Source organism: Saccostrea cucullata, unplaced genomic scaffold (assembly GCF_032062105.1).
Source record: "Saccostrea cucullata isolate Sc308-1 unplaced genomic scaffold, CSIRO_AGI_Scuc_v1 ctg124, whole genome shotgun sequence".
Classification (NCBI taxonomy): domain Eukaryota; kingdom Metazoa; phylum Mollusca; class Bivalvia; order Ostreida; family Ostreidae; genus Saccostrea; species Saccostrea cuccullata.
The window spans coordinates 297,739-309,070 of record NW_026927278.1 but is presented as its reverse complement, the minus strand read 5'-3'; the positions used below and the strand labels follow the sequence as shown (position 1 = coordinate 309,070).

At 36.2% G+C, this 11,332-nt stretch overlaps 1 protein-coding gene across 1 annotated transcript; it reads left to right on the top strand.

Annotated features, from left to right (window-relative positions):
- Positions 1-3: 3 nt before the first annotated feature.
- Positions 4-10,425, top strand: LOC134273923 (beta-1,4-mannosyltransferase egh-like; the record flags this gene model as incomplete). Its single annotated transcript, XM_062756139.1, has 8 exons — positions 4-39; positions 553-693; positions 1,907-2,160; positions 2,258-2,315; positions 2,673-2,785; positions 2,964-3,113; positions 3,867-4,059; positions 8,602-10,425. Coding segments are annotated over 8 exons (2,547 nt in total), but the record flags the coding sequence as incomplete, so codon positions are not given.
- Between the last annotated feature and the right edge of the window lie 907 nt (positions 10,426-11,332).

The following is an 11,332-nucleotide window of genomic DNA, read 5'->3' as shown; positions in this document are numbered from 1 at the left end:
TTACAGAACGCTCTGAACTGGGCTGATTACTGTGTTAAGGTATAAAGCTATCTAATATCAGAGACATGTAAACCCTATAGCTGCCATTATTTACTCAAAAGGCCTCTGAATTTCTATCAATAAGCCGTTATATGATTGAGCAGAGTGATATATATCATGATATATACCCACTCTCTATGTGTGTATTTATATATAGAGGGGGTATATATATATCACTCTGATAAATCGTAATTCATTGCTCATTGACATAGGCACTCCCCATCTTTTAAAATTGTTAAAAAAAAAATATTATACTATAAACTAGTATAGTAGATATATTTTTTTTTAACAAATAAGATGGGGAGTGCCTATGCTCATTGATAGAAATTCAGAGGCCTGTGGTTTACTCACAGTCAGAAATGTAGGATTATAATACATGTAATTTGACTCATTGACAAAAATATATTGAAATACAATAAAAAATATTTCATTTGTATCTAAGTTATCCAAAACTGAACAAATGAGGCCAATCCTGTTTTGAAGAAGTAACTTTATTTCAATCCTTATTCACAGGTGTACCATCAGGTAGCTGATAAACCATACAGGAGTCAAATAGAGAAACACATGGCTGCCATGACCCTGCATCTTCATCCACCTTCCTGTCTACAGCTCTGTGTGGAAGATCTAGGACAGGCCAGGCTAATAATGGAAAAGGTACTGCATGTCAAAAGTTACATAAACTGTAAATAAACCTTTTTCCATGGGTCCTAATTCTGCACAGTCAGTCACAATTTCTATTCAATGTTTGATTGCTTGGAATGACTTTTAAGTCTTGGTTGCACTTTAAGTACAATGCAAAATGTTGTACATTTAGATGGTTTCTTTTGGTGGGGAGAGGGATGGATATTGCCTTCAGATCCACCTGCATCTAGTGTTGTCACTATGATCAATTTATAATCGATGATCCGTCGGAAAGCTGTCGATTTTAGACAATCGATTGGAGATTTTAAAAATCGATTAATCGATATATTTCAGCACATATCTTTTTTACAGTTTTCTCACTTTTATTTCAAGAACAGGCTCTTGTTATCAAAATATATATCTTTCAAGAGTTGTCCTTTACTATTTTAAAATACTTGTACTTAAAATCTGTTTAAAATAAATCAAAAGATAATGATATTTGTATTTCTAAACTGAAGAAACTAAACTGCTTGTTTAAATAAAATATATTAATTTTCAGTACTAGTATTTGGGGGAATTCACCTGTCACTTTATACGGAATCACAAGGAATTTACAATATTTATATCTTATAACAGTTTAAAAAATTAATTCCATATACATTTTAGATGATCATGTAAATTAAAACTTGATCTGTCAATGCTTACTTTTCCCAGGCCAAGTAATTCCTAATCATGCAAAAATCTGTATTACTGAAATCGTTAATCAAACTGCATATATACTGTTTTTAGAATTTCGATCTGTACAATGCACCTTTACTTACATTATTTAACAATAAAATTCTAATTTTTATAAAATCTAATGCCTATTTTATGCAAAGGGTTACCAATTCGATTATTGGCCGATGATCAGTCGGTTAGGGTCAACCGATGTTACCGATTAATCGATTCTGATTTTCAACCGATTTGAAAACACTACCTGCATCCAAACCTCCAGAATGCATCCTCACCACCACCCAGATATATTGAACATTTTGGGCCTTGGGCTTAGGAACAGTTTTAGAAACAATTCTATTACTATCTCTTATTTGTCATAGAGGGTGAGGTGGGGAGGAGGTGGGGGATAAATCTTGATTTAGAGAACATGGTAGGCTGTGGGTTTTAGTTCTAATTCATATGGAGAGTTAATATTGGTATTGGTACTCAAAGTCCTTTGTCATATTCTCATACACATTTGCTGATTTTGTAGACCTTGTTGCAAAATAAACATCTACCAGAGAAGCTACTTACCATGATCCTAGAGCAACAGGATAAGTCAAATGCAGACAACTTGATTCAACAGGGAAATGGGGAATTAACAAGGGAAGTGAATACTGTGACTAAGCTTATGCAGGCCTTACACACAAATGGAGAATCAGTAGGACAAATAAAGTTAACATCTGAAGCTACAGCACTGCTCTCAACACTGATAAGTCTTATAAAATGTTCATCTAAACAACAAAGGTAAAGCAATTGTTTCCTCAGAATGTAAAGTTTTTGTAGTCAGAAAAAAGATTATAACTGATATTTTTACTTTTAAAAAAAATGTTTTATTTTACAGATTTGAAACTTATGTATGTAACTTGATGACAAGAATAGCAAAGAAAACAGGCGATTTTGTAAGTTATTTAAAATTGCCAAGGTTTTTTTATTTACTTTACCAGAAAAGAAGTTATCCCCCTTTTGAATTTTAAATTTAGGAAATCCCAGAATGGATTAATTAAGTGTTGTATTGTTTCATGGCCTTAACACGATTTTTTGATAAAGACCATACCTGTGACAGATCTATGTTCTTGAAAATTCCTTTCTAAAATACATATAGAAATATTTTGAAAAGATATGTGACATTTTTTTTCATGGAAGGGTGACATATTTGCAGACTGCAGAGTAGAATTATTTTAATTTTACCAGTATCATACTAGCATTGTGAATTGTCCCTTCACACTCTTTATACAGTGATGGATTGACTGTTGTAGGATTTAATTTTGAAGATGTTAACCGTATCACCATGTGACACAGCCTATACAGACAGTCAACTTCAGTTCCTTCACAGTATTATCATCAGATGGCTCTCACAACCAAGCAATGAGTAAGTACTTAATTATCATACATACACTGTATGTATTTAATTCATTTAGCCTTAGTTTAGGAGGTTGTCAACTTTCCATTTCTCACTGTGTACCGGTATTTTAAGTCGTGGAGGATTTTTCAACTTTCTCCGTGCTCTTTTAATTGTACATTTATAATTTCACTTACTTTGTATACAGCACATGTCTAGATTCTTGTAAAGAAGTCATCCAAGAGGCATGCAAGTACCACACAGACTTCTGCCATACCTATCTGAAGCACATTCTACAGTGGGCCAAAAACATGGAACCAAGTTATGATGAGGGAGATTCTAATCCTTATTCATGGAGGTAAAGATGTGCTTTCATTTAATACTTGGATATAAACAATTTTAGTTTGAAACTTCATAGTGGAAAAAAATAATTGACTAAAATTTCCAAGCATATTTCATGTTATTATACCCCCCCGCTTGAAAATTGGGGGAGGGGGTGGGTGGGTACTGGTATATAGTGATCGGGATGTTCATCAGTCCGTCTAGCTGTACGTCTTACGCTCTGGGGTACCCATCTCTATCTTAAGCCCTTTAATACCGGTACCACTAATGAAATTTAATAATGAGCTTTCACAGATTCTTTGTTACATAGTGTCACTGCGACCTCCTATATTACTTTTGATCGAAAAGATATTTTAGGTTTCCCATAGCAAAACATTGACACTGCTATTTTTTCTCTAATATTGAAGGGTACCCATCTCTTATACGCGACTCCTCCTATACCAATGAATAAAATTTAATGATTCACATTCTTTATTACATAATTCCACTATGTACCTCCTATTTTACTTTTTGACCTGACACTTATTACAGGTCTCCCAGAGTAAAATATGTACTTTACCATTGTAATCATATGGGAGGCGGGGGTATCATTTTGTGAGCTCAGTGCTCACAGTACCTCTAGTTTGTTGTAATGACAGAAATGTCAATAGTTTTAATGTTTATCAAATTGATTATAATTTATAAGTGACTGTGACAGTAAAGTCTATGTATTTGTGCATAAATGAGCAATGAAAGAGCATAATGAATTATGGTTTCTTTATAATTTTAGATTCAGAGGCAATGATCCCCATAGGAGAGATGGTGACAGGAGTAGAGCACTGGACAGTCTTTGTGAACACATAGATAACTTGATTCATGTTAACAAACAGTGTCAGCTACTGGTGAAGAAAACACTACAGACTCAGAAAGAATCCTCCCATTTCAATGTGTATAGAGACATTCTTAAGAAAATAGGTCACATGGCTGAATCATGAATTGAAGATTCAATGTAATTATGATTTTATTTATGTCCAGACCTTTGTTTCTTATAATGTTTAAAACAGAAAGTACAGTCATTTGATTTTGTTACTCCAGCTTCAGTGCACAGGAGTTGACATTTTCAACCTTTTCATATACAAATCCTTCTCCAGTTTTATGGTATTGAGAATTTTTTATTTATGAAAAGAAAGGTTGAAGACATTATTTAAGTGTCTGTGCTTCAGGGAAAGTTTTTTTTAGCTCGCCTGAGCTTTTCTGATCACAATTTGTCCATCTAGCTGTCTAGCTGTCTGTCCGTCTGTAAACTTTTTCACATTTTCGACTTCTTCTCCAGAACCACTGGGCAAATTTCATCCAAACTTGCCATAAAGCATCCTTCAGTGAAGGGTGTTCAAGTTTGTTCAAATGAAGGGCCACACCCTCTTTCAAGGGGAGATAATGAAGAAATATTGAAAATTTGGTGGCATGTTTTAAAAATTAATCTTCTTCTCAAGAAGAATTGGGCAATCCATCTGTAAACTTTTCACATTTTCGACTTCTTCTCCAGAACCACTGGGCAAATTTCATCCAAACTTGCCATAAAGCATCCTTCAGTGAAGAGTGTTCAAGTTTTTTCAAATGAAGGGCCACATCCTCTTTCAAGGGGATAATGAAGAAATATTGAAAATTTGGTGGCATGTTTTAAAAATTAATCTTCTTCCCAAAAAGAATTGGGCAAGGAAAAATTAAACTTATATGGAAGCATTCTCGGATAGAGTAAATTCAGATTTGTTCAAATCATGACCCTAAGGGGTAGGATGGGGCCTCAATGGACGTTCAAAGTTTTACAAAGGAGTATGTAGGAAAAAACTTTTAAAATCTTCTTCTCAACAACATCAAAGCCATGGTTGGTCATATTGATGTGGAAGCATCCTCAGGTAGTGTAGATTCAAATTTATGCAAATCATGACCCATGGGAGTAGAGTGGGACCAAAATGAAAGTTCAAACTCATATGGAAAAAAACCAAAGTAAGTCAAAGAAACATGTAAGCATCTTAAGCTTTTCAATACTGGATTGATTTTTGCTTTTTCCTAGCCACAGTGCTCAGGTGATTGATGTGGCCCATGGTTCTCTTGTTTCCCATGAGTATACCTTGGTAACAAAATGATGCACAAAAGAAAAGCACCCATATATAATGTAGGTATGTGGTATAAAGGTCAATACAATGCCCCTCAAAACCCCAAATCTGTACATGACCTCTAGCTGGCTCCTTATAAAAAATATTCATCAATACAAATTTTTAGTCCCCAGGCAAATTTTTAAGGTGCTACCTTTAAATGCTAATATTACTTAATAAGTAAATGAACCCATTGAGTTAGTCACAGGAAGAGGGGGAAAAATCAATCAGAAATATAAGCCAACTAAATGCCAAAAAGGTTTCAACATGAGCATGCTTGTGAAACTGACACCATCTTCTCAAGCCACTATCCAGAGTCAAATATATCTCTTACGTATAAAAGGGTGTTAAGAAAGTTCATTCCAAATTTTTCCTTTATTTTAGAAAAGAAATAGGATGAGAAGATATTTACAATATGTGATATTTCATGTTTTAGAGTCCATTCGTGCTACTGACTAGGTTTTAACTGTCTTTTATTGAATCAATAAGGGGAGGGCAGGTATTAAAACAGATGATGTCTGTGCAGAAAAATTGGAGATGATGCATATTTATGACATATATTAAGCACACAGGTCAAAATATCCTTTCAAATACCATGCAAAAATTATTAAGTTGGTGAAAAAATTTGAAGTGACAAACCTATTCTTTTGAAAAAACGATTGTTTTGACAATTTACCTTTTTGTGCTTTTCATACAATTATGACCTTACAATGTAAAGATGAGACAATTTGGCGACTTGAATAGAAATTGAAGGAGTCAGTCAAAAATTAAGGCGCCATGGTGACAAGTCCCCAATTAAGAGTCCATGAAACTTTGAGGGGATATAGTATTGCAATTCGTGTTTGTGGGTGAACAAGTTAGTACATGAAAAGTTTGAGGGGATAAAGTATCGCAGTTCATGTTTGTGGGTGAACAAGTTAGTCCATGAAAAGTTTGAGGGGATATAGTTTTGCAATTCGTGTTTGTGGGTGAACAAGGAAGTCCATGAAAAGTTTGAGGGGATATAGTATCACAATTCGTGTTTGTGGGTGAACAAGTTAGTCCATGAAAAGTTTGAGGGGATATAGTTTTGCAGTTCGTGTTTGTGGGTGAACAAGTTAGTCCATGAAAAGTTTGAGGGGATACAGGACCGCAATTCGTGTTTGTGGGTGACAAGTTAGTCCATGATAAGTTTGAAGGGATACAATACAGCATTCGTGTTTGTGGGTGAACAAGTTAGTCTATGAAAAGTTTGAGGGGATATAGTACCACAATTCGTGTTTGTGGGTGAACAAGTTAGTCCATAAAAAGTTTAAGGGGATATGGTACCGCAACTCGTGCTTGTGGGTGAACAAGTTAGTCCATGAAAAGTTTAAGAGGATACAGTACAGCAATTCGTGTTTGTGGGTGAACAAGTAAGTCCATGAAAAGTTTGAGGGGATATAGTACCACAATTCGTGGTTGTGGGTGAACAAGTTAGTCCATGAAAAGTTTGAGGGGATATAGTATCACAATTCGTGTTTGTGGGTGAAAAAGTAAGTCCATAAAAAGTTTGAGGGGATACTTGCATAGTACTGCAATTTGTGTTTGTGAGTGTACAAGTTAGTCCATAAAAAGTTTGAGGGGATATAGTGCCGCAGTTCGTGTTTGTGGGTGAACAAGTTAGTCCATAAAAAGTTTGAGGGGATGCAGTACCACGATTCGTGTTTGTGGGTGAACAAGTTAGTCCATCAGAAGTTTGAGGGGATACAGTACAGCATTCGTGTTTGTGGGTGAACACGTAAGTCCATGTTGTGGGTGAACACGTAAGTCCATGAAAAGTTTGGGGGGATAAAGTACACAATTCGTGTTTGTGGGTGAACAAGTTAGTACATGAAAAGTTTGAGGGGATAAAGTACACAATTCGTGTTTGTGGGTGAACAAGTTAGTCCATGAAAAGTTTGAGGGGATATAGTACCGCAATTCGTGTTTGTGGGTGAACAAGTTAGTCCATGAAAAGTTTGAAGGGATACAGTACAGCATTCGTGTTTGTGGGTGAACACGTAAGTCCATGAAAAGTTTGAGGGGATATAGTACCGCAATTCGTGTTTGTGGGTGAACAATTCGTGTTTGTGGGTGAACACGTAAGTCCATGAAAAGTTTGAGGGGATATACTGTAAATGTATTACATTTGGCGTGTACGATATTTGGCGGAAATTTAATTTTCAGCAAGTTAGTATAGATTTGATTTTGCGCTGTTTGAATACTAGTATGCTTGTGCAGTTATAAAAGTTAATATACAAGACATTTAGCGATGCACTTGAATTAGCGGACTCCGCTTTCCGCCAAAATCGCTAAATAGAATACACCGCGAAATGTAATACGTTTACAGTAGTACCGCAATTCGTGTTTGTGGGTGAACAAGTTAGTCCATTAAAAGTTTAAGGGGATATAGTATCGCAATTCGTGTTTGTGGGTGAACAAGTTAGTCCATGAAAAGTTTGAGGGGATACAGGACCGCAATTCGTGTTTGTGGGTGAACAAGTTAGTCCATGAAAAGTTTGAGGGGATACAGTACCACAATTCGTGTTTGTGGGTGAACACGTAAGTCCATGAAAAGTTTGAGCGCATATAGTACCACAATTCGTGTTTGTGGGTGAACACGTAAGTCCATGAAAAGTTTGAGGGCATATAGTACCGCAATTCGTGTTTGTGGGTGAACACATAAGTCCATGAAAAGTTTGAGGGGATATAGTACCGCAATTCGTGTTTGTGGGTGAACAAGTTAGTGCTGTGCGAAATGGAAGTGATGTAATTATCATCGAGTCGATGTTCCCTTGATTATTGCATATGCTCGCTATACTTTGCAGTGCCCTTGTTTATTGAAGAATCTTTCTTCACCACATTTATATTTGAAGAGTTAAATCCCCGGAAAGTTGGTAAGGAACTAAATTTTAACTCAATAGATTTAGTATTTATTTAAAAAAGAGTTTTTGATAGAGTCGATTTTTTCCCTTTAGTAAAGGCTTCACTAATTTTATTTCACGTGAAGAGAAATATAGAACCTACTGAATGTGTCAGTAAAAACACTGTGACTGGAAAAAAATCGTTTATTAAAAGGGTAGCAGATAAGTGCATTCTAATTGGCTACAATTTGCCAGAAATTCTATTGGGTGAAAATTGCGGTACCCATAAGCTTGGCACTAAATGTTGTCAAATGCGATAAATACTTGTACGTATCTAAATCTATGGCCAGGTCTGAGAGCTATGTTGTGTAGTATTTGGTTTCATTTAGAATTGTGAGTTACAATTTTCAAGCAATACAGGACGATGCTTTAATATAAAAGTTGATTCTTTTCCCCTTTCGCAACGATATCCGGAATTTTGATTTTAATTTCTTAAACACGAACAATATCCTCTGCACGTGTCTTTGGGTGGATAGGAAAAACAAATTTTGTTTTTCATTTCACAGTGTTTCACACAGATAATCTTTTTAAGGACTGTCTTAACAAGAACTGGTGCTTTCTTTGTGAATCTTGTATATTTGGTAATTTGCTTCGTTTTCTTGTGATACCTGGAATGGTTTTAAGTCGGGTGAAGAGAGAACTTCGTGGGTTGATTTACCACATCTTCACAGTCGCTCTGCTTGTTTTACTTGTTCTGATTTTTAGTGAAGCAGCAGGCGCTTTTAGAGATAACAGTTCTATTACTGATGATCCTTTTACCAAATATGGAAAATGGGTGACTATCATCTTGTATTTTATTCGACTTCTGACTTTCTTAAGTCTGCCGTTATCAGTGTTCAATTTTCTTGGATTTGTTTTGTACAACACATACCCGAAGCCCCCAGAAATGACTGGCACACTTCTACATGGCCCATTGGTCTGCTTCAGGGTTGTCACAAAGGGAACGTGTCCAAACCTGGTAAAGAATAACGTGGAGAGAAACATTAACACATGCAGTGGTCTCGGCTTGAGCAACTTCATTTTTGAAGTCGTGACGGATAATGCAATTAATATTCCAAAGCATCTGTATGTAAGAGAAATCGTGGTTCCATTCAATTATCGAACATCCAAAAGGACCCTTTACAAAGCACGAGCACTTCAGTATTGCTTGGAGGATTGTGTAAATGTGCTAAAAGATGAGGATTGGATCGTTCACCTTGACGAGGAAACTGTTTTGACCAGGGCGTCAGTGATTGGAATTCTTAACTTTATAGCAAAAGGTACAGCCAGTTTTGGGCAGGGTATCATATCGTATGCTAACGAGAAGATATTTTGTTGGATCACCACAATCTTCGATCTCGCTAGAGTCGGGACTGACTATGGTATTCTGCGATTTTGTCTGAAGTACTTAAAAAAACCCGTCTTCAGCTGGAAAGGGAGCTACGTTGTTTCCAGTGCTGGAGCAGAGAGAAAGGTTTCTTATGACTTCGGTATAGAAGGAAGTATTGCGGAAGATTGTTTCTTTGGATTGACAGCTTGGAAACTGGGCTATTCATTTGACTTTATCGAAGGTGAAATGTGGGAGAAAAGTCCCTTTTCTCTGACAGATTACATAAAGCAAAGAAAACGATGGATACAAGGCATAACAATGACCTTTATAAGTAAGAATATCCCGCTAAGACAGAAGGGTGGAATTCTCTTTATAATACTCGGATGGATAACGATGCCCTTGACCGTCCCAAACACCGTGCTGGTGCCTCTGTACCCCCTCCCAATGCCGCGAGTGATTAGCTTTCTGTTTGGGTTTATGGGGGGAGTGATGATGTTTCTGTTTATCATTGGTGCCCTGAAATCATTCAACTATCAGAGAATTGGTCTTATAAAGTTCATGGCTGTATGCCTCTCACCCGTTCTTCTCCTACCTTTCTTTGTACTAACGGAAACGTGCGCAGTTGTTTACGCATTTCTTACATTTAAAACAATTGAATTCCAAACAGTGAAGAAAGAGGACAGAATAAGCGATAAAGATAGCTGGTTAGGCAAAAGAAACTCTGTTTTTGATGCTTAAATTTTATAGGAACATTATACATGTAACTCTAAGGCAAAACTTAAAGGTGTTAAAATGCTGCAATGGGTGCGTGATTGCATGAAAGAAGTATTCGAAAAGAAAGAAAAGCACACGCCTTTCTACGCAAAAGTCTTTTGTGATTTGAGAGACACTATTGATTCTAATGCTTGCATTCAAACTCATCCGAATCAAATATCGAAAATAAAATTACAGAAGAAGTTCTTTTTTTTTTTACTTATAAGTGTCTTCACCTTGATCCAAGGATCAAGAAATGCTGTTGTCTGGGCCCTATTTATGATGTTTGATATATATGGAGATAACGAACAGTATTTAATATCAAAGTCAATAAAACAATACGAAATAGGAGCAGAGCAAACGCGGACCTCCGAAACATCAGAGGTGGGATCAGGTGCCATGGAGGAGTGAGCATCCTCTGCTGTCCGGTCACACTCGCCGTGTGCTCCTTGTCATGGTCGGGAAATAACGGAAATAATCCGTCGTCAATTCAATGTATAAATAATGGACTAACAATTAGTATGAAAAATGTCGGTCAGCATATGACTTAATGATAAATTGTATTTGCTGACAAGGTCGTTGTATCGACCATAGAACTTATGAAAAGATGACTTTAAACGAGACTGCTGATATTCTTGTCTCATCAACTTGCTTGTCAATAATCTACCTCATTTTAGAAATTGTTCATACGTAGATTATGCTCTTGCGTATCGAAACAACTGAGATATATAAACTCCATATGCAGGTGATGAAGGTATATTGCTGCATAAGTAATGGACGTTGACGATAGAAAAGTTAAAGTCATCACGTTTATCATATAGCTTGGTTGTTAGATTACCATTAACGTCCCTTTCAAGTAAAATATCCAAGTATGAAACAGATGTGTCAGACTCTGTGGTATCTTTTATCTCAAGCTCTCCAGGATATATCGTATCGACGTAGGAATGGAAATTACCATTTTTAATTGACAAAACATCGTCGATATATATAAATGTCGAGTTGAAGGCAAAAGCGAGTGTTTTCTTCTTTTCACGGATAAGATTTTGCACAAATTCTGCTTCATATGAATACGAAGATAGGTCTGCCAATAACGGAGCGCAATTGGTACCCATGG